At 33.7% G+C, this 25,160-nt stretch overlaps 1 protein-coding gene across 5 annotated transcripts in view; it reads right to left on the bottom strand.

Annotated features, from left to right (window-relative positions):
• The window catches only part of LOC123528105 (pleckstrin homology domain-containing family G member 5-like), a 215,421-nt gene that overhangs the window by 152,048 nt on the left and 38,213 nt on the right, over nucleotides 1–25,160 (bottom strand). The window contains exons 1-2 of one of the 5 annotated variants that reach the window (XM_053522894.1): nucleotides 20,077–20,204; nucleotides 14,005–15,503 (exon numbers count right to left, since the gene is read on the bottom strand). The exons of 1 other annotated variant lie outside the window; for it this stretch is intronic. In XM_053522894.1, the coding sequence (XP_053378869.1) occupies nucleotides 14,005–15,183 (1,179 nt within the window). In that variant the 5' untranslated portion in view covers nucleotides 15,184–15,503; nucleotides 20,077–20,204. Of the gene's footprint in view, nucleotides 1–14,004; nucleotides 15,662–20,076; nucleotides 20,205–25,160 lie in introns of those variants that run through there. 3 more of the 5 variants (XR_008366958.1, XM_053522897.1, XM_053522895.1) reach the window with 3 other exon arrangements.

The following is a 25,160-nucleotide window of genomic DNA, read 5'->3' as shown; positions in this document are numbered from 1 at the left end:
TGTTTCACATGAAAATTGAACAGCATATAAAACATTATATTACTCTACATAACAACTGTCAGTATACTGATAATACATTACGGAAAAAGACTGCATAAAGGGGCCACGCTTTCGGACAGTTCAACAACTTTGAAAACTCACCATTTTCAAAGAACTGAACATTACATAATCTTCATTTCAATGCATTTGCAATAATGTCCTAGTGCTGAAATTTCACTTAACTAAGTGGAACATAACAAGTTTTCAGCAATTGTTTATTTTTATTTCTTTACAAATGGCACTCAGTTTTAAAGGGGGACAACTTTTCAGAATATTCTATGTATCCATTGTACTGGGCAGTACAGCAGAACATTGTAATGGTCAGGTAAATTGTTGGTGAAGATGTTGCTTGTTTATCAAATTTTTCTGTGTGTTGATGATATACTTCTAAACCTTAAGCAGATATTCAGTCTATGAGCTATTCTGTATACTTCAATCATGTGACCTACATTGTGTTCCCACAGTTATTCTCCTCAAGTATATAACAACTTCCGAATTAATACTGTAAATGCAGAGAATGATTAATTTAGAAAAACTATATATGACCAGTCTGATTGTCTGGAGAAAACAGGGAGGATGCTCATTGTTTACCTCCAGAGTAGTGGTCAACAGCTACTCATAGATAATATTTTTCTGGTGTTTATACAGTTTGTATCTTGGATTTGTAGTCCAGGTTGCCAAGCAGGGTGGGCATTATAATAAATCATATAAACATTGCAATTCCTTTCTCTTTTATTCTGATTTTAGATACTTAAAAATATTGCATTTTCATGACTTTAAAATTTAAATGGAAGGTAAACAGAGAGCACAGTAGTGAGTTTATGTAGTTATACAAGATAAGCTGTATTTATGCTTATACTCTTTTCCAGGGATGTTATGAGAAATGATAGTGAAAAAGCGTATTACCAAGTAAAAGTCAGGTGGCCGCTAACTGCTGGAAACTTTTTTGTAGAAAAGAAATTAAAAGAGCTGTCAGAAGGACAGCATACTCAGCTATTCAAAAATGTTTATGAATTAAAACAGGTGAAAATGACAGCAACGTAGAATTTTATGCATTTTTTTTAACTACCATGCGTGTGTGTGTGCACGATTGGGTGTGGAGACAGTGTCTCTTCATTTTGTCTAAACTTCTAAAATACAACTGTTACAAACCTGAGGGACTGCACCTCAATCTGAACTTTAAAACTCGGTGAATTTTCACAGCACGAGCCCGGACAATTACTAATATTTGAAAAACTAATGTATACAAATAAATCGAAAAGGTGCTTTAATCCATACCCAAACCTTTCAAAACATTACACAGGATTTAGTTCCACCTGACATGATTTAACGCTGACACATTTCCGAACTTCAAAACGTCGTACAGATTGTAAAAGTATTAAAATAGTCGTGAAAATTTTATTTATATAGTTCATTTTACCTTTTTTTGTAACAAATTTAAGTAATTTCAAAGGGAAATTGCCATGGTTGTGAAAACAGAAACAGTGAATGACCAAAAGACAAAAACCTATATAATAACCAGAAATGAAGTTGCATGGGGATCGTATTTAACTATTATAAACAGAAATTAAATTGCTTTTTTTGTTTGTTTGTTTTGGGTTTAACGCCATTTTTCAACAGTATTTCAGTCATGTAACGGCGGGCAGTTAACCTAACCAGTGTTCCTGGATTCTGTACCAGTACAAACCTATTCTCCGCAAGTAACTGCCAACTTCCCCACATGAATGATCAGAGGTGGAGGACTAATGATTTCAGACACAATGTCGTTTATCAAATAGCCACAGAGAACATCAGCCCTGCCCGAGGATCGAACTCGGGACCCCGCGATCCGTAGACCAACGCTCTTACCTACTGAGCTAAGCGGGCGGGCAAATTAAATTGCAGCTAATATAGATCATCCAAGTTAAATATGGGTGGAATGCAGTTTCTAATTAATTTATTGGGTACAAACTTAAGACATAGGAGCAACAGAAGTGGAGGACGAATGATTGCAGACACAATGTCCTTTATCACATCGTCATGGAGAACATATAACGCCCCGTCCGGGGATCAAACTCACAACCCAGCCACTCCCTTCTGAGCTAAGCGGGCCAACTATCAAACCAATTACAGGCCACTTTCAAAATATTTGGTGAAAGTCTATTGATATTTTACATATTTCTATAAACAATCATTGGTCATCATCCAGTAACAGGTTATGATAGACCACTGGCTAAAAGTGATTGATAAGTGACAACTGATTTTGACAGGTGCTCTCTAAACTTGTAACATGAATAACACCATGTACTGAATGACTTAATTACCATCTCCAGTGTACTTAAACCATAAAATGTACATAAATAATAATAAAAATAACAGAATTTTTGACATAATTTTACAATTTTTATGACATTAAAAGAATGTACTTGCAATTAAATAATCATTAAACAAGTGCAGTAAATTATTGTTTTCTTGTAAATTTTCATCCAATGAAAATATTTCTTGATGTAAATGAACTCTACAAATTAAGTCTTTGTTTTAAGTAAACACAAATAAAACTTCTTTGATGAAAACAAACTTTATATAATTCTACTACTTCTGACAAAACAAAAGCATCTTTTATTTTTGAAATTTTGGATTAAACTTTGTACTGTAATTTTCAAATTCAAAAGAATCATAGTAACTTTACAGAAGTAGAGAATCTGGCCCTTTGGTTATTGAAATTATTAGATATACATAAGTATAATTTTGTAAAAGCACCATACTGATATTTTTTATAATATTATAAATTCTGGTACAAAAATCAGAATATTAACTAATTTTATAATAAAACATGGCTGTAAAAAGTATAATAAACCTGTTCAAATGCCAAAATATCCCTTTCCTTTCATATTGTTGCATTTTTGTAAAGCCAATGATAACAGTGTGATATTGTTTAATTTCTACCTTTTGATAATTAATATATATTGTCTTAACTAGCACTGACACACACTGTGAAAACATATGATTCTAAACTCTGATTCATTTAACAGAAAGACATATTCCATATTATGTAAGTTCTGAACACAATAGTTAGAGCTTCATAATTTCCATCCTTTTCATGTCTAGAGAAAAGTTAGAATAACAAGAAAGGCCTCATTTCCTACTTCTTGTTCTTAACATAAAACACAATAACCGTATATTACCTAATAAGCACACAGTTTTCTAAAACTAGTATTAGAGATCATACAATGCTATAACACTACAACTCTTGTCCATCTAGACTTAATTAGGTATAAATCTCTAATACTCTTAATTTTGTCCAGTCTCAGTCCATTTCGAAATAAAATGAAACTGTCGTTGTCAGCACCAAAATTAGATCCTTGTAGACTGGAGGACACTTCAGCATTTTGGAACTCTGTTACATTACATGATGAGATCAAATGCTGATTTTATAAGAGGCCTTAGTAGTACTCTAATGGTTAACCCTTACCCTGCTGTATTTCTATAATGGACTGGTCCATCTTTCAATTTGGACAGTACCACTTATTATTCAAATGGGTTTTCACTGAAAATTTACTGACTGAATAGCGAACAGTGCAGACCATGATCAGACTGCAAGGATGTGCAGTCTGATCATGGTCTGCACTGGTCGCAAAGGCAGAATCATCTGCCACCAGCAGGTTAAGGGTTAAAGCACTGGTCAAATGATCTCAATTGACTTAATTATGACTTAAAGTTAAAGCCCCACCCCCTATAAAATAAAACTGTCCTCAAATGATTTGTCAATCCTGTATGTACTGATACAGTGCATCAGAGCTGGTAGCAGAGATAATATGGTGTAAGTGGACTGGCACTAAAAATGCAAATGAGAGCTGTCTTTGAATGAAATAACAAAAGAAACAAAACAACATCATTAACTTGGAGATTAGGACATTAGACTAGCAGAATTATTACACAATTTCCTGGAACAATAGATAAAGGTTTATACTACTAAGGAAATGCATTCATACATCATATTTTTCTGTATATAGAATTCTTCAGTTGGTTATAAAAGCAGATTTGGCATGGTAACGTCTGGAATGGTAGCATCTGGCATGGTAATGTCTGGCATGGTAACGTCTGGCATGGTTATGTCTGGCATGGTAACGTCTGGCATGGTTATGTCTGGCATGGTAACGTCTGGCATGGTTACGTCTGGCATGGTAACATCTGGCATGGTAACGTCTGGCATGGTAACATCTGGCATGGTAACGTCTGGCATGGTTACGTCTGGCATGGTAACATCTGGCATGGTAACGTCTGGTAACGTCTGGCATGGTAACGCACTATTTTTGTGTCATTTAATTAAGAAATGAAATGTATTTTTTCGGTGTTCATACGAAGTGAACGACAGAATAGGATCTGCAAATTCATGAATCGCTAAAAATACATTTCATTTCTTATATTTACGTTATATTTCCTTTCCATAATGTAAACAAGATAATATTATAAACTGCACATATTTTGTGGCAATTAACATTAAAATCAGCTTCCCGACCATTCTGTTCAACATATGGAATAACTGCGATGTCATCTAAGGAGCGTTCTCCCTGACTATACATGTAGCGATGAGGTAACTTCCGCTCCTTTCCTTTTACTGTTCATACGAAATGAACGTCATAATTTTCAATGGAAAAGAATAGGGCGAATGTAAATATTGAGAAATAATATACAGTCTAACCTGTCTTAAGCAGCCAGCCAAGGGAAGCAGACAATTTGGCCGCTTAAACCAGGTGACCACTGATCGGAGGTGCAGCCAATATATGTATTTTTCAGACTTCTGGTCAGTTTAGCCTTTAGGCCCATTTTTGGGGGGTTTCCCATTATTATTTTACCAGGATACAATGACGTGCATTTGCCTTCGCAATACGAATGGTCTTCTTAGCAATCTAAAACTTCGGCGTGAGTTTTTTACTACAAAAATTGTTAAGACAATTTTCCAACTTCAAAACAAGTTTGTTTACAATTTTCGCCATTTTGTAAGGGAAGCTTCTCCCCGCGCTTATTGTCTACGCTAAAATCTACGATTGCCGTTGCGTTCGGTAAAAGATGGAGTGGTTTATATTTTTTTTCAAACACAATTAATTTCGTATAGATTTAATAGTATTTTGATGACAGAAGTATGAAAAATCACAAATATTATGCTACTAGTTAGTTATCAAGTATTATCTTTAACTGAGGTCAAACTGTGAACAACAAAATTGACACGAGGTGACACGCTAATTGCCCATTATTACTGGCCATTTTATCATAACAAAAAGGGGATTACACCTATGGTTATCAGTTTTAACTGAGAAGCTCATGTCATTTTGTCGTTCTTGTGGTGAAGTCACGCGAAACTTAGCAATCACGTGCTTCTCAAAAATCGGGTATCTTTGGCGATTATTGCCTAAAAATAATTGATTTTGGAAGAAAAATGGCCGCTGAAAGGGGTCAAATACGGCGGTCGGGAGGCAATTTCGGTGGCCTCTGGCCACGGACGGCAGGTGGCCGCTGAATAAAATGATAAAATAGAGGAAAATTCGTTGGGGGCGTCATAAAATGGCCGCTGAACGGAGTTGACGGCTGATCGGAGGTGACCGTTAGTACAGGTTAGACTGTATTTATATAAGTTTAATGAAGATCCATCAAACAATGCATGATAAGAAGTCATTTTAACCCTTTTCCAATCAGTACTCCACTGGAAACCTATACCTACTGGGAACATAGATCTGTGTGATCTGATAAGCCTGTCTGAACAGAGATATTTGCCTATGATAATATTTTGCCAGTTATTCACATAAAAATGAGGGGGTGTTTCACTTTAAACTATTCAAAGTAACAAAGGCCATGCAAAAAACATAACAACACATGCACAGGATGGGAGATAATTAAATAAACTTACAGTAGATGACACTTGCTAAGATCTTAGTGGGGAGTATGTCTATTTAATCTCCACTCAATTAACACTAATAATTTCCAGTCATTGACACTTAGTTGATATTTGCTGATTTCCTCTGATATAAATTCCTTTTTTGTTGCTTTATTTTCCATTTTATCACATCTTACACTGACATTATTTATGCACAATTAAATTCTGATTATGTACAAACTTGCAATACATTCATAATTATATATAAACACATAAAATATATACTATATACTGTAAATGAAATTGTATTATATATATCATAGTTGAAATATTTGTCTATATACATGACTAAACAATATCTCCCATTGATATTTACATTTAACACTTCCTTGATTTGTTTACTGTTTTATTTTTTTGTACTTTCTATTAAATTAAAAAAAAAATCAACAAAATTAATACAGATTTTATTCATATGCAAGTAGTTCAATTTGACACCTGACCAAATGTTTCTTTGAAAAGCTACGAGATTGCCTGAACGAAAACTATGATAAATAAATAGATAAATAAAATTTAATAAATGAATAAATAGAGTCTGCTGACATTCGTGATTTGAGTCCCCATTTTGTCGGCTTGTTAGGTATTTACTATTTCAGCAAAAACCGGCCTTTGAAACCAATCACTGCTTCATCAAACTGACAGATTACGACTTGGATGGGTAATATCACTCTTGAAATTTCTGTTATAAAGGTGTATAATTGGCCAGACTTTGAATAACCTGTCGCGATATTGTCGGTCGGATCAGGCTGATCACGGTTATTTGAGATGATTTTTCAACTTACACCAACGTTGAATAGGCATGTTTTGGTAAAACCCTCTACTCGAAGTCGGTCATCGGAGCTCTAGAAATATTTCACATAATGTTACATTTTCTGACGATCATCATAACCAATCATCATAATCATCATAACCAAAGAAGAAAGTCCGTATTTCATTTGCTGTTGTTTCTCCCTGAGCCTCCCAAACATCATCACACCTTCAGTCAAACTGTTGTTGTTTATGTTGAATTTCTTGCCTTGTACCAGCCCCATAAAAAATTTGGTTTCTTCAGCAATCATTAAACAAAATGAATCGAACTTTGTGTCAAAAAAAATATAAAATCTATTTGATATTTCAGTCAAATTTTGTTCGCCATCACGAATAAAGTCCCTAACATACCTCGATGAAATATTCGAGTCAGATTTCAATAATTCATCAACGGTCGTAGGTCTTCCAAAGGGGTGTCAAATTCCGAGTTATTTTCTATTTGTCACGAGTATAATTCTACTATTTCAGACGTATCGGAGTCGCTTGATAATTTCTCCGACCAAATATCACTAATATTTACATCTGAATCTGGATCCCGACGTAGAATTTCGTAAATATCGTCGTGACAAAATTGTCCGAAATCTCTATCGCTATCCGCCATTTTGGTACATGTACAATTTTATTTTCTGAAAATGAGTTGGGGATTTCCAAAGTTTGCTGTATAAATAGTAACGTTTTGAAAGCGAGACTCGGGCATGATCGTAAAATGAACTTTTCCTAACCGATTTAAACTTTTAAACCAATAAGTTTTCGTCGTTTTCAATCGGAAAAAGACGAATATTAAACAGTGCATTATCCGGGCGGTTTCAGGCAAATCGTTTGTAGACAGCACGGGCGGATTGAGGCGTTTCGTTGGATAAGCGATAAGGGCGGATTGGGGCGATATGATTGGAAAAGGGTTAAGGTATTTCTATTTTTAGTTCTAGCAACCCCTAAAAGGGGCCAAGTGCCCAAATTTGAACAAACTTGGGAGAGGACTATACACTGATGCTACAGACCAAATTCGATGAAGATCCATCAAGCCCTTCATGAGAAGAAGACGTTTAAAGATATTTCTGTTTTAAGCTCTCGGCCCCTAAAAGGGGCCAAATGCCCCCATTGAGCAAATTTTGGAGAGGACCATATAATAATGCTACTGACCAAGTTTGATGATGATAAATCAAGCGGTTCATGAGAAGAAGTTGTTCAAAGTTATTTCTATTTTTAGCTCTAGCGGCCCCTAAAAGGGGCCAAGCGCCCATATTTGAACAAATTTAGGAGAGGACCTAATGTAATGATGCTACAGACTAGGTTTGATAAAGATTTGTCAAGCAGCTCATGAGAAGAAGTTGTTTAAAGATATTTCTATTTTTAGCTCTAGCGGCCCCTAAAAAGGGCTAAGTGCCCTATTTGAACAAAATTGGGAGAGGACCATATAATGATGCTACAGACCAAGTTTGATGAAGATCCATCGAACGGTTCATAAGAAGAAGTCGTTTTAAGGTATTTCTATTTTTAGCTCTAAGCAGCCCCTAAAAGGGGCCCAGTGCCCCAATTTGAACAAACTTGATATAGGTATTCACAAGGATGCTACAGACCAAATTTGGTGTTATTCTGACGACCTAGTTTCAGAGGAGAAGATGTTTAAGCAAAAATGTGGATGATGGACCATTCACCCCATACCAATAGCTCACCCTGAATCAACCACTACTGATGAGCTAAAAACAACAGATTCAATTTTATGAATTATTTCTAAGTTTTGAGACCAGTTTGAGAATGGAACCACTTCATTGGTCAATTTTAACACAGTGCTTCAACCCAACCTATCAGAATGCTGGATATCTGACTTTGCATACCAGTCTGAGAATGGACCCTTGTCATTGGTCAATTTTTAACACAGTGCTCCAACACAACCAATCAGAATACTGGAAACCTGACTTTGCAAACCAGTCTAAGAATGGCCCTTGCCATTGGTCAATTTTAAGACAGTGCTCATACACAACTAATCAGAATGCTGGATGCTTGAGTTTGTGATCCAAACTGAGAATGGACCCTTGCCATTGTCTAATAATTATCAAGACTGTGCTTAAACACAACCATTAATAATTCACATTTATGTTGAATCCAAGTCTTTGTTATTTACTTTAAAAACAAAACAAAATATAATAGGTTGTACTATTCTTTCAGCTTAGTTTCTTTTATAAGTTTGTTTAACCTAGGTGATTTGAGACTAAAGCCTCCAAACTCATCATTTATAGTCTACTGGGTCCATAGAACATAGTCACTATAACATGGTAGAACTTCCTTCTTCAATGTAGGTATTCTAAACAGTTCTAAATGGGGTGTTCTCTCTTTTATATAAACAAGTGTTGCATATTGCACATATGCCGTAAATTTGGTAAAATGCAGGTGCAAGTAGTATCATAAAGCATGCAGTTAAAATGTGCATTTTTACACTTAAAAAACCCCACAAAGATACAACCAGGGTGTTTTGAATGAAATGGTTGATCATTTCAGCTATTTGTTATAATTAAGCAAAAATCTGATAGAGCATTAAATAACTAGATGGTTGACTAACACATGTAATGTAAATGTAACAAACCAAATAGAATAGACTGTATATAATACACTTTTTACTTTGATCTGAACTTTTCTATGTGATAGATCACATACTAGTATTTGATCAAACCCTGAACAGTCATTAATTTTTTGACAATCAGCGTAATATTCAAATCCAAAATAAATGGGACTTTGCTTCCTCGCAGGGAATGAAGGAAGAAAGATTTCATCCATACTGCCTTCAGTATATCCTCATATTTTTTCTTGTTTAGAATATGAAACTTATTATGACCACCAGCACCTCAACTAAACATCAGTAATATGTTGATAAAATTCAAATAAATTATATCAAAATTAAGTTTGAAACACAACAAAATATGTGAAGTATTTTGCCATTTTGTCATAACAAATTGATAGAATGATAAATTACTTCATGTATATGACATTTTATTAAGGAAATACATGTACAACAAACAACTCAAATCAGTTAAAAAAAAAAATATCCATATTATTTTAATTCATACTTCAATTAAGTAAGATGTTTTTGAAATGTATATTATGTGTAATTTTGCAAATAACACATACTGAAATTTAGACACTTGGAGATGCTAAGGTGAAATGTGACCATGGTTAACCAAGGCCATTGCAATTATGGTCAAGGTCAGAGTGAGTGCTATTTATAGTTACACCATGGACAGTCATCAATGCTTTTGATACTTTTCAAACATCAATTGTTTTAACAGTGACTTTGATACAACTGGCCAAATGTGCAAAGTCACAGTGGAATTAATGTAAGCTTGCAATAATAAGTCATGCAACCTTTATTCTAACTTGAACTATTGAGAGAACACTGTTTTGGGGGCAGTTCTTTGCTCCGCCTCCATTATGCAATTAGAGATTGGAAAACTTAACCCAGACGAAATGTTGACCATGGTCAAGACAATCAACAGTTTGACCATGGTCTACTGTGGTCAACTTTTTTCAACCACGGTTGACCATGGACTACCATGGTCATGTTAGTAATTTTCACAATTATCAAGGTTTACAATGCACCGAAGATGCCTGACTGCATTTTGGCTCCAAAAGTTTTCCTAGATATAGAATAGTTTTCCTGCATTTATAGACAGAATCAAAGGTAAACTTTCATAGTCTGACTATAATTTGTTGTCATCTTTGCAATTTTATGACAAATAAATGACTGACTTGCAAAAATAGATATAGACTGAAACTGTCATGTATTTTCACGACCCTTTCAAATTTATATTTATACATTTAATTACTTATCTGTGTTGGTGAAATATTTTGATATATTTTAAACAAACCTTATAATTTGTAAAGTGCAAAACATTGTTTCAAATATACTGATTTTAAGATATATCAAAATAGTGTATTTTGATTTCTGGTTACAAAGTAATTTTTTCACATAATATACCCAAATTTTCAGTATATTTACATAAGTAACTACTACCGAAGAAACGGTCTCTCAGAATTTTTAATTTTTCTCCAATATGATTTTATGGAACAGTTAGTTTCTTTTATCAAAATTTAGCCACCGACAATGTTCCATTATAAATTATAATATCATTGAACAAGATATCAACAATCTGAGAGATGCTTCCCTCCATATTGCATACTTCTTTAAAATGTAAAAAAAACTGCAAGTCGATACATCAATAAATGAATAAGGAATTAAATTTTAGTAGTCAGATATACACTTGATTTTATTTCTGTCCATTTTTAACCTCATGTGAGGACTAGTTCTCACCATGAGCATTTGAGCTTTTGTGTTTGCTAGTTGTCCATCAGGTATCTTTCAAGACTGATCCCTGTGTATATGAACTACCATGGTAGTTCATGGTCATGACCATGGTCGACCACGTTTTGACCATGGTCGACCATGTTTTGTTAAATGGCACCACAGGTTTTTATAGTCAATAATCACTACGTTTGAACATGGTCTTGGACCATGGTTGACTGTGGTCCCCAACCATGGTCAACCACGGTCGACCATGGTCCCCAACCATGGTGATTATTGACTATCAAAAAGTGTGGTGCCATTTAACAAAACGTGGTCGACCATGGTCATATGACCATGACCTACCACGGTAGACCATGGTAGTCCATGGTCATATGACCATCATTTCACCTGGGTAAACTCATTGCACTTTTTAGTGCAAAAAGGCAAATTACAAAGATTCTACATTCTCTGAAAAATAAGTGCAGCTTCAACAAAGCGCATGAACATGGCCTATTTACAGCTATTTTAAGAAACTAAATAACATACTGACAGTGTTAGGAATGTATTGCATTTGTAAATACTGCCTAGGGTTCATCTGCAGCTTTATCTGTTTATCTGGAACAGACCACGTGACTCTCCATTGATACAGACTCTATACGCATAAAGTGGTGATTTCCACGAACGCCATTTAAATATGAAATAAAGTTTTTCTTTTAAAAGAAAAGGCTTGCCGTCTTTTTTCTAATCTAGGAACTATATTAAAGACTGCAAGTAGAGCACAAAAACAGAACACATAAAACGGAAAACATTGTGTAAAAAACATCCACTCCAACGTGTTCTATTTATTGATATTTAGTAACATGCTTTTGACTCACCCACTTGCAGTCCCAACTATTGATGGTCTTCTTATAAGGTACATATGTTCTGAGTTTATTTTAATATATACCAGTCATCACTTAAGTAACTTCATGTTACATTAACAGTTTAAAATCACTTATATTGCCTGCCTACAAAATACACCAGCCAATCAAACAATATTCTAACATGAGGGCCATTGTGGCCCGATGTAACTCACCTGACCTTGACTATTTGACCTCGAACTTGACTATTTGACCTCGAACATATGTACGACACACTGAATCATAAAAGGTAACAACTACCGTATTTGACCTAAATCTTGGGACACCCCTAAATCTTGGGACACCCTAAATCTTGGGACACCCCTAAATCTTGGGACACCCTAAATCTTGGGACACCCTAAATCTTGGGACACCCCTAAATCTTGGGACACCCTAAATCTTGGGACACCCCTAAAATGTGGAAAAATAATTATTTTTCTTGACCCTAAGTTTTTGGACATGTATTTTCTCAGCGTAGCATCATTTGTTATAAATTGTCCCAAAACAAAACAAGAGCGCCGCCAAGCGGGGAAATATACGCCCGAAGGCTTACATCATAGGATTGTAGCCCCAAAGGACTGAAACAACAAAAGGAAAACTTCAAAAAATAAATCTAAGTCCACAAAAAAAATATTCAAAGTCTACAAAAAAAATCGATATCAGGTACAGGTATGTAAAAATACACCTAAAAATTGGAGGTACCATCCATGTTGTACCACAGAAAAGTGGTCTCGGTTTTTCCCTATGGCCAATAATAAAAAAGTTTCAAAATAAGCTATTTATAGTAACATAAAAGGGAAGTAATTCAAAAAAAAATATTGTAAGTACAAAAAAGAGATCTGCCAAAGTAAAACAAGAGCACTGCAATACAGAGCAATATACACAAAGCAAAGTCATATATGACCTTTGACTCTTAAGTGTGACCTTGACCTTGAAGCGAGTCATCCGGAACATGTGCTCTGCACATCATTACAATGTGGTGAACATTTCTGCCAAGTTTCTTTGAAATCCTTCCAGCAGTTAAAGAGTTACTGAGCGGACAGGAAACAAACTGATATGACTTTCGACCCCTAAGTGTGACCTTGACCTTGAAGCGAGTCGTCCAGAACATGCGCTCTGCACATCGTTACAATGTGGTGAACATTTTTGTCAAGTTTCTTTGAAATCCTTCCAGCAGTTCAAGAGTTACAGAGCGGACACAAAACAAACTGATATGACTTTCGACCCCTAAGTGTGACCCTGACCTAGAAGCAAGTCATCCGGAACATGAGCTCTGCACATCGTCTCGGTGTGGTGAACATTTGCGTCAAGTTTCCTTGAAATCCTTGAAGGGGTTCAAGAGTTACAGAGCGGACACGAAATTGCTAACAAACAGACGGACGGACAGACGGACACCAGCGTCATAACATAATACGTCCCTTCGGGCGTATAAAAATGGAGACAACATTAATTTATTCAAAATACAATGTCATGTTGTTTTGCAAAACAGGTAACCAAAATTTTTTATTATCTATTCTGCAGGTGGCTAAATATTACCATAAACTTTCAAGGTATCATATAAATATATTCATGTCCACATCAAAATAAGTATGAAGCAACATGTTTTATATTGTTTTTGCATGTTTGTGCAACACATTCAGAATTTATTACTTTATCTGTATAAGTGGTTTGATATACACACATAGCTTTAATCTGCATTATTAATGTACTGTAACATAATTTGCATTAATATTACTTAAAAAATGGATACACAGATGGATTCTGAGAAATTTTCAACTAAACCATGTGATTAAATTTTCTTTGAACTAATTATAGTATGTCCAATGTCTTTGTCTTAACAAATAAAAAATTTGGTCATAATTATTTTTTTAAAAACCTGGATTCTTCTGAAAAAAGATAACAGCATATGATTTTTATATTGTGATGTTTTGAGGTTGTTTTTTCTGAAATTCTGCATATAAGTCATTTATCAAAAACCAATAATTTTACCAATGACTTAAACAATCTGATCCCAGTTTCATGGATATTTGTTTGATCTCCGTTTTAAATGTAAAAATAAAACATCTACAACTTACCATAACATTGAATGTATCCAGAAGACTGCAGCTATAATTCTCATCATCAGTCTCACCTTTACCTTTCGGAGAAGGTTGAATGTCAATGACCTTGACCTCTACCTCAAACTCACAAACTTTCTCGCAGGAGCATGAATTCTGATTATTTTCAGTTTCATATTTTTCACTATCTGATAATGAGCTATCAGAATCATGAACAGGTATAAGTTCTTCACAGGAAACACTCCTCATTATTTCATCCTCAACTGTTCTTTGAACGGTAATATCTTCGAATGAGACGCTTTTCTTAAACGATTTGTTACATTGGTTTATCGTATCTTTCTTACGTTTTAAATTTTCAACATCACCGAAAGAGACATTTTTCTTGATTGGTTTAAACTCATCACAAATATCATTATCAGATGAATCACTCGTAAAATTCTTCACCTCGGCCAGTTGTCCGAAAGAAACAGATTTCTTAACAGTCTTCTTGACATTTTCTTGATCAATCACATCATCTAAAAATCCTAAAGCATTTTCAATACTATCATCACACAGCGGAGACATTGGTCTCTCACACGGTGACATTGATCTATCCCTGTTTGGTATTGCTGTTGTTACATGACCGTTTAAAGCTGGTGATGACATATATAACCGACTGTCTGGAGACATGATGGTGAACAGTGGAGAATTTGATCTTGAATCTGGAGAAGATGACCCCTTCTTCTTCAATATACCTTTAGCTGGTATTGAAGAGGTGGGTGAAGTAACGTCTCCAATATTTGGTGGAGACATATACCCACTGTCTCCGCTCGAACACTTTTCTCGATGAGGAATTTCTAATGTTAGGGGAGACTTTCCAGAGTTCAGATACTTCTCAATTTCTGGTGAAAGAAAAACACTTTCAGACAATGCAGTTCTGTCTGGTAAAAACATATCATCGAAACCACCGAAAAGTCCCAAATCTTCTTTACTGACACATGCTATATTTTTCTCCGGTTCTGCTCCACTTGGTGTCTTATTCTTCTTGTTTGAAGTCATAAAAAACGGCTGAGACAGCTGTTTGATAAGTCCTGGCCGCTTTTTCGGCTTGACCTTCAAGGAACTCGTCCCAATATTCTTTTGCTTATTCTTCAGCATAATTGCAGAAAAATCACCCGACAGTGACTTCAGCTGATTCAGCGGTACTAGTCCTAACATCAAGTTAACATAAAACACATGTCAAAATTTCACATGGTCTTGCTGTTTACATGTCGTTAATCCTGCCTTCCATTTTTGCGCACATTGTCAAGTAAAAAAATTATTAAAATAATTGTTTTCTTTTTGTTTGACAAAGATGTAAACAGAACCAATGTAAGTGTAAGAATACAAATCCTCTTATAACGTAGGTGTAATCGTCGTCGAGTATTCTATTTCCATTATGTCATAATTCATTAGAGCTTTAATCCACCTCTTGCCGTGCGATAACTGTATTATTGTTAATGGCAGGTGTATTAATTGTTTTCATTGGTATATAAATCCTGCTTTGTAAGGAAGACAGTTTTGACAAAGTCAGTGCAAAGCACAAAATCTCAGCTTATACTTAATTTAGTTCCATTTACCCTAATGATACGCAGTTAGTCCAACTTCAAAGATTATTTAACTGACAATATAAACTTGAATTCCCAGTTTGTAAATCTAAAATACACTATCTACATATAAACAAAGGAGGTAGATAGTACATTTTTGCTTGGCACTCTTGTACTTCTACCAAAAATTAAAAAGTTGCTTTAGATTTGTTTTTTTGGGCAATCCTATCCCACCTATACTAAATTGCCTTTTTGACACGAAAATCTTTCTTTCACATAAAATCAAAATATTTGAAAGTTTTAGTACTTTTTTTTGTCAAACTTTATAAGCTGTAAAGGTGTTAAGGACCTCCTATCTAATGAAAAGTATTCCGCTTTAAATCAACATTGTAACTTGTTCTTCTTTATGATGTGCAAACATAACTGTATTAAACAAACAAAATATGTGTTTAAATCCTCAGCAATTGTATTAGCATTGCCTTCACTGTGAAGTTATTTACTTTTGAGGAGTTTTTACATGTCCAAAGAAACTATAGAACCTGTTTATAGACTGTTCTGGAAAACATTATCGTAAATGTTGTTTGTTATAATTCTACCATGCAAATGAATTTATATATCCTTAATTTTTGTTTTTATGTGTACAAAGTGTATTATATGTATTATCTTATCAGGTGTCTCTCTATTTTTGCTTGTTACAACACTTATTACCGAATCCTTTCTTTTGTGTCACCTCCCTTTATTGCTCATTTAATGCAGTACTGAAAGTGCTTTTCTATGGTACCTTGTAAATTATGCATTTTCTGATTTTGGACAGGTGCTTGTAATATCTATTTTAACATAAAATGAGAGGCAATATGAAACTTTTTTTATTTTAAGAACCCTGATGGTCAAGTTAAAAACCTTGTATCATAAGCTGGAGTATATTACAGGGATGTTTTAGGATTAGGATATTTAATATTTGAAAAATTACAAAAATACTGACTTCAGTATGAAACATTACTAGGTGAAGACATTTTTACCCTTATGAAAAACCTTCCCTATTGTCAGTGTGTGGTCAGTTTATGTCCAGTGTGTTTCCAGTCAATAATACTCTAAAATCCAGTTACTTGCCAGCCTATTTCCAGAGCTGACAATAAACTGATCCAGTGTGTTGCCACTTGATAACCATCATGTGTCCATGTGCTTGTCAGCTTATTTCCAGACCTGAAAACCAGCTGTAAAATTTAACTTCCAGTCTGCTGTCAGTTTATATACAGTTTGTTGTCAGTGATGTTTGTAATGACGTTTTAACAAAATTTCATTGATTTTTCATATAAAACTATTTGAAGGAGCTAAATTATATAGAGGTATCTGGAAATAAACACTGACAACAATCTGGCAACAAACTGGTATGCAGTGTCAATCTGGCAACACACTGGATACACAACTGACAACAAGCGGCTTTTTGGACTTTCCAGTCTGTTGTCCTTGTATTGTCAGTGCACAGCCAGTCAACTGGAAATATTTTTCTGACAACACACTGGCATATTGCCAGTGTGTTGTCATTGTATTGTCAGTGTATAGTCAGTCACAACATGCCAGGCTCTCTTACATGGACAAGAGAAACACTTTAGCAAACTGGAATCATTATTTAAAGTTTTAACTAAATTCCTTTATGCAGTTAAAAGTTATGAGCACTTATACATGAGTGTTTTTTTGTTTTGGGTTTTAACGCTGTTTTTCAACAGTATTTCAGTCATGTAACAGTGGGTATACATTAGTGTGGCAGATGGACTAGTTTTGTTTGTTTGTTTTGGGTTTAATGCTGTTTTTCAACAGTATTTCAGTCATGTAACAGGGGGCAGTTAACCTAACCAGTGTTCCTGAATTCTGTACCAGTATAAACCTGTTCTCTGTAAGTAACTGCCAACTTCCCCACATGAATCAGAGGTGGATGACTAATGATTTCAGACACAATGTCATTTATCAAATAGTCACGGAGAACATAAGCCCTGTCCTAAGATCGAACTTGCGACCCCATGTTCCGTAGATTGACGCTCTGCCTACTGAACTAAAGATGGACTAGTATCCCAATATATCGCTTACTACTCAGTGTTACTAATTTTTTTATTTCCCCCTAGGAAAATTGTCTTTATTACCATTGTATTGTCATAGCATTGTCAGTGTATGGGAAGTTTGTTTCCAGTTTAGTGTCAGTATATATTTTTTTCTATTTATCCTTATTAATGTTTAAAATATGAATTTTAATGTGACTTAAAACCTTCATTTGCTTGTGACTCAATTTTAATACAAATTCAGATTTGCAATATTTCAGTTATCAATAATATAATATTGAAACCAAAGGAAATTTGACAAAGATTATGGTAAATCTGCAAGTTTAATTTTACAGGGTAGCGAAAATACATGACTTTTAAAATTTCTGTATCTGTTTAGCAAAAATACTTGTTGCGGACAGAATCTGTGTTACAATGAAAACAAGTAACTGTAAAATGATGAAAAAGTACCTTTACAATGTGCCCATCAGTGCTGGAAAACTATTGAAAACTGAAAATAGTTTTTGAGGGAAAATGCAACACTTGGCCATTTTGATAAGGTGTCTTGTAATATTTGTTCTGCTGTGAAAATTGCTAAGATGGTATATTGCCAGTGTATTGCCATTGTGTAGCCAGTGCATTGTCAGAATCTGCTCTGAGTAAATTTATATCCAATGTACTGTCAGACAGACAGCCAATCCATACAATATTGTCACTTATGTAATTTTTATCTCGATTATTCAAAGATAGAAGTTATTGGACATGCCCTATGTTGTTTTTTTTTTTTACAAAATTATAGATTGAAACTAATTACACACTTGTTCAATGTCATGACCTGACATGTACTAAGCAGGTCCCATAACTATATATACTTTTTTCAAAAATTAAGCCGGGCTTTTTCCACATAGCATTTTTTGCTTAAGTTTTTGTATGCAAGCTGGTATCTCAGTACTCAATTCAATTCGGTTATAGAAATTATGTTTTTTATTTCCAGTTTCTTGCCATTTTCCTGCCAGATTTCTTCCAGACACTGGAAACAAACTGACAATATTGTCAGTGTGTTTACATGCTGATTGTTATGAGCCAGTTTATTGTCATATAGTTTGCAGATTATTCCCAGAAACTGGAAATAATATGGAAATAGTGTCCATATTATTTTCAGCTAAACTTTTTTTCTTGGAAGTTTGTTCCCATATAGGAGTCAGATTATTTCCAGTTACCTTTTTTTTTTGACAGACTGTTGCCAGATCATTGACAGTTACCTTGCAGCTTAATGCCAGCTTGTTTCCATATTTCATTTTCGTAAGGGTAACTTCAAGTTTTCTCTATTGAATCATTATCTGCATAAAATAGGAACAGAATTGTTAATAACCTTTAAGATGTGTTTTGTTAAAAATGCAAATGAGAATGCTTAAAAGCAATCATATCCGATGACATTTGTACGTTCTCAACAAAGTCTGATTTTTTCTGAAGATATTTCAGGTATTAGCCTTGTACACGCAAATACTGAAGATGTAATTATAAACCGCATTATTTTACTCAAATGGAAATTTGTAATTCATTTATCGCAAACGATTTTTGTGCATAGTCAAAATGGCGTCAAGATGTCAAAAATAAATTTCAAAGGGATATGACTTTTGAATGTAACTTTAAAACAAATCTTGTATCAGATTAAAGAAATCGTAAACTGCTAATGCATTTTATAAAGCTTTTTTTAACTTACTCGTGCATAAAGCAAAGGTGGTGGCCAAGTGTCATAAAGATCTTACATTATTCTGAAAAATGATCTTCTTCCCTATCTTTTACATTTTATTTGAAATCACAACATTTATTAAATTTTATTATTATCCGCTTTAATAATTTGTATGAGAAAAACTTAATAAATAATACAGCAACTGAAAAAATCATCATTTGTGGGGATTTATCCACAAAATAAAATAATACTTAGCCGTTAAATACTTAAATTAAGTATTTTTTATAATAAGCCGATAAAATTCAAATTAATTCCCATTCATTCTATAAGACTTTATAAACTTAAGTGCAGCAAAAGTTAGCTGTTTCGCTCCTTAAAACCACCAAATTTTATGTTAGCAAAATTTTATGATTTTCACAGTAATTCCTTTCAAAAATGTCCATAATAGACTACATCCTGAGTAGCCGGATATTTAGTTTTTAACAACAACCAACAAAATCTGACACTTCCTTAATATGGTGTTAAGACGTCAAAAGAAAATATTGACAGGGGGTAGAAAATTTATGTGCATTTTTTCTACCCACTTCTATTATAAATACTACATGTACAATTATTTTGTATACTAAGTACTTTAATTTAACTATAATTTTACATATTTTAAACAAATGTTTCATTTACAGTATATTTACAAAGTCCTGAATTTCTCAAGCATTTAACAAATTTCAGCAACTGCAATAACTGCTTTGTATTATGTAAAATTTTAAACTTCACAAATTGAAAATTTCACAGTAATATCCACCAATTTAAAACACTTTGCAGTTAGTCTTCCTTATCAAAACAGCTGATCCGAAAGATACGTGACGAATATTTAATTTCCGATACAGAACCAGTAGAGAATATACAGCCGATATTTTAACAAAATTGATGAATGAACATGATGACAGCCACGTTCACGGTCTAGCGAACATTATATGAAATAACTACTCTAACTACGCTAATCGTGCAGGTAGATAGTATGGCGACAAAATACATAAAATAACGTTTAGATAAACTGTCATCCTACACTCCATAATTAGTCGATCAAGATTGTCAATATATCTGATCAGGGGGAAATTTATGACCAATTTTGGAATGTGTACGAATAATTTGTTGCATAATAAATTAATAATTACTAAATGAGTGTAACATTGATAGCTGTTTCTTGATAAATTTCTCAGATAGTCAAAATGTATCTGTAAATCAAATGCAATCATAATATAGCATCTGATGGTAAACATTATTAAGTAGTAAATTTTCTTAATTTAAAGTTGAATTTGGAAGTTTAATCTGAACTTTTACCTTTTTCTCTCAACACAAAAACTGTCAGGCTTGTACATAAAAATTACAGGGTAAATCAGAGGAGTGGTTGCTGTAAGAAAAAACTTTTTTGCTTCCAGTTTTTGCTATACAAATATTTAAAGACAATTCTTTTTTTTTAATTTAAGACAGCTTTTATTTAAGTTAGCATTTGTAAGTCACAGGTATGGAATTATAAAAGCGGTTTGGCAAGACATGTCTAACCTGTAGAAAAGCAACTCAATGGAGAAGCAACAGAAATATGGCCAAAAAGGAATTACAGTGTTATTTTTTTACAAATAAAGATCAACTTAACAAACACTAACTTGCAAACTCTTTTTATATTTCCTTTCAAACTTCTAAAAAGGTCTGAAATTTTGATATTCATCTGCAGACTTGTCCCTTTAACCCTTATCATGCTGGACATGACTGATTCTGCCTTTGCGACTACAGTGTAGATCTTGATCAGCCTGAACATTCATGCAGTCTGATCAAGATCTGCAATGTTCGCTATTTAGTCAGTATCTTTTTGGTAAGCACCCCTTTTAACAGTTAATGGTACTGTCCAAATTGAAAGATGGACAAATTCATTATAGAAATTTAGCAGGGTAAGGGTTAAAAGAAACTATTGCATGACAACATGATAATGATGAACTGTCTGATAAAGCAGCTCAAACCTTCTTTACACAACCACTTTATATTGACAGTAAAGCTGATTACAGCACTGAATAATTGAATAAGCACTCGAAAAATGTAACAATTCCACACAATCTGTATTCAGCCAGCAATTATTGTCTTTTTTTTATCTTTATTGATTGCCTGCCATCTATCGAACCTCTTCAAAACCAAAAGAGAAGAAGGAGAATAAAATGATATATTATTGCTGTTCACTTAGCTGTAGTTCTGAAAGACATCAATGCACATACAGGATTTTTTTCAACCATAAGTGCATGAACAGCAATTCAATCATAAATCAACTTCTACTGAGTTTGTAACAGCCCCCTAATCCCTCCACCCCCTCCCCCCCCCTCAACCCCAAAACCAAAGTTTTCAGGAAAAAAAACACTAAAAATAATAGTATGCAATTTAAAGGAAAATGATGAGAACAGATAGTTAAAAAAGTGATATATTTTTAAGTTAAAGGGAAATAATTCTAATGAAAAATACACCTTGGGTATAACTACACTTCCTGGTGTGGAATATTTAGTACCTTCACTGCTAAAAGTTTAGCTGAAAATCATACCATTATACCTTCTGACTTACTGTAAGTGTCCAGAAAATAAAAGTTAAAATGTTGACAGATAGGTAATGCTATAATTAACATATTAGCAAGCCCCTTTAAAAACAAACAAAAAACAGGCAATATAAAAATTGAGGCTTATTCTACTATGGGTCTTTTGGGTAACACCTGCTTCCACTCTGTTTAACATGATAACTTACTTAAATAGGATCATAGGATTTAAAAAATGTGATGATCCTTTTGTATTGTGATAAATCCCAAAAATCTTTTAATATATTTACATACATGGTTTTGTGCTTATATTGAAAAACTATGCAAATTTAAACCTCATTTTGAAGAGAGTTTAGGTTTATGGTGACACGTCTTGACAATTAATGATGCTCATATAATAATTATCACCATAAATTGTGAACTGATAAAAAACTTCATTGTTTCAGCAATGTTTTTTACTTTTCAGTTTTCCTCATTAGTTGAGTCATGAACAATTTACATAATTTTGATGAGTGTACAAAATCTGTTTCAAGTCTATGAACCCGGTAAAACGTGTTTTGCAATTTATCTCTATTACACCTTATTTGTCTCAATCAGACTGACTAATCCTAAAGAAATATACAAGATCAGTGAATTTTTCATGTCAAGTATCTCCTGATGGATTAGTATAGAAAAATGTTTTCTTAGTTATCTCCCTTTAGTAGCTCTGTCTTTGATCAATAAGAAAATAACATTACTAATTTCTTATTAAAACAAATAAGCTCAATAATACTTTTAATTTTGCCTTAAACACTGAAAATACAACTGTTGTTTAAATAGTAAAAAATGTGTGATTATGATGATTCCTAAAGAAAAGCACTATATTTAACGATACACATGAATTTTCACTGTCAGAGCTATAAAGGGAGGTAATAAAAAACAATGAATCAATAACAATATATATATTTATTATCAGCGGGTATACACCTTTAAAGGTGTTTTTCATAGTTCAGCGATTTTCTTTTTGATTGGTGTGTACTGTGTAAACAGTTTTGGCGGGTATTTTGCACGGAATTATGGTTTGACAATCATTCGAGTGTCGCGCATTACAGCCGTCGAGTTGCTAAATTTCTGAAAATATAATAAAATTATATTTTCGTTTTCCTAAACATCATAAATATTATTCCTTTTTATTTATATTGGTTTAAACATGCTCATACTTTTGAAGATTACATTTGTTTCATGTTTCAGTCATGTTCGTTACCATTTCATATTCTAGACATTATTCATTGTATGCATAAACGTCATGCACTTATGTATTATATTTTCAGAAAATTCCTTAGAAGAACCTACAAGCGAATTTCGGAATACTTATTATAAAATTACCAGGATTATGAACTTTCTATATCGAAGGCATGCTGGATTAGTTATTCTTAATTTGTGCATTATTTTACAGATTATTTAATCTTATCGTACTTTACATGCTAATTTTACTGTTTGCTTTCTAATTTTGAGAACGTATCGAACACTATTTTATACAAAATCTGGATTCAAAATTAGGGAATCGTCGGACAGGCGCACTTACTCGCTGCAGTTCCAAAGCACGGGAGTAAGGAATCCTCTTAAAGGATATGGCATTTTTCTGATGTCGCACGTCCCCCTCCGAAGACAGAGTAGGGTTGCGTGCCCCGCTTTCTGCAGTCGGACTTTGGTTTCTAAAACACATTTTGGTTCAGATAATAACGACAGTTTAAGGATGAAATCAAAAATTGATAAATAATTACGATTCATTCAGAGTTTGGCTGCATTTAAGATTAAAAAGATTTGATTCAGGTGTTTTTTGGTATATGAATATCCATATTAATGTAATGATATTATTGTATGTTCAGAATCTGAGATTGTTAGGACTGGGTTAACAAATAAAGACGGCTCCCGGGCGACCTCAGGCCTAAATATATATAGTTGTTTGTTTTCAATATATAAAAGGTGTATGCTTGGAGGTTATAAATAATTTATGCTCGTTTGAGTGAAGCGAATTAGAGCATAATAATCAATTACTTAAACCAGTTACTAAATATCTTAAACAATATTATCCAAAAAAAGAAGTTGCAATAAATGAATTCATTTTACGTTCATGGCAAAAAATATAGGAGCTACCCGGTAAATTATAAACAAAATCATTCCCATCATGAACCTTATAAAATTATGGCTTATACATATATAGTCCTGTCTGTGATAAGAGTTAGAATACATTAATGACAAAAATATTGACTGTTCAAAAGGTACAACAGCAGAGTGACTTTTTTTTTTTTTTGGTGCATATTTCACACATTTTCTTTTACATATGTTTAAGAAATATTCTTCCTAACACCGTTAGTTATTAGCTAAAAGATTTAGAATACTCTTGAAACTTTTTACAAAAGTATTAAAAGACAAAAACAAATATAGCTAAGTATCATACACAGTCAATGTAGACAGTGGGAAAATATTTTATCTTACAAACATCTTTTTTTTAGCAAACAAATACCAGAAATTCTATCATTACATATATCCACTCTCAATTGTTCCTTATAAACTAAAGAATGTGCAATGATAGCCAAAATATTCTCTCTATTACAAATAAGCATGTATTCTTATTAAAGCTGAAATTTGTAATATCTGTGTTATAAATAAAATATTTGTTTTAAATGGAGTTCAGCGATCCTTGATTTTGTACCTGTACTGAATTTGTTCCATGCAAGTAACTGATAACTTCCCCACATGTATCAGTGGTGGAGATGCATGGACAAATTTATACTTAAACATGACTTACAACTGGTGCAAATTCTAAACTCGGGTAACTCCCTACTGACCTAGTGTGTGAGCACCTGTGTCTGTTCCTTACTGTACGACAAGGATATGATAATTTTCTTTCCATAAACTAATAGGGCCCCCCCCCCACCCCAATATGTCAACATTATGGACGTAGATGCTGACACCTTGTTGGAACTTCCGCTGCAAAACCAGCATGGAACAATTCAACTTGCAAGGCCTGAACTAAACAACAGTGCTAGCATTACAGTCATGTGTAGATCTCGATCGATCGGCCACCTTTCAGCCAAAAACGTCTCACAATGATTTCATATTATCTGAGATTCTAGTGAAAAACAAGTGAATGAAGTATTGCCATGCAATATAAAGTCCCCTACTGGAAGGCACCTAATTTTCTCTACTGCAGTATAACATAATGAACTGATATCTGTCAATGATGTATAAACAATATTGTACTATATATACAATATGTTATAACAAAACACTTGGATTAAAATTTATATATATAAAAACCTACAGTTGTTTTC

The sequence above is a fragment of the Mercenaria mercenaria genome, chromosome 14, assembly GCF_021730395.1.
Source record: "Mercenaria mercenaria strain notata chromosome 14, MADL_Memer_1, whole genome shotgun sequence".
In the NCBI taxonomy this organism is placed as follows: domain Eukaryota; kingdom Metazoa; phylum Mollusca; class Bivalvia; order Venerida; family Veneridae; genus Mercenaria; species Mercenaria mercenaria.
The sequence above is the reverse complement of the archived record's forward strand: the minus strand, read 5'-3'. Positions and strand labels throughout refer to the sequence as shown.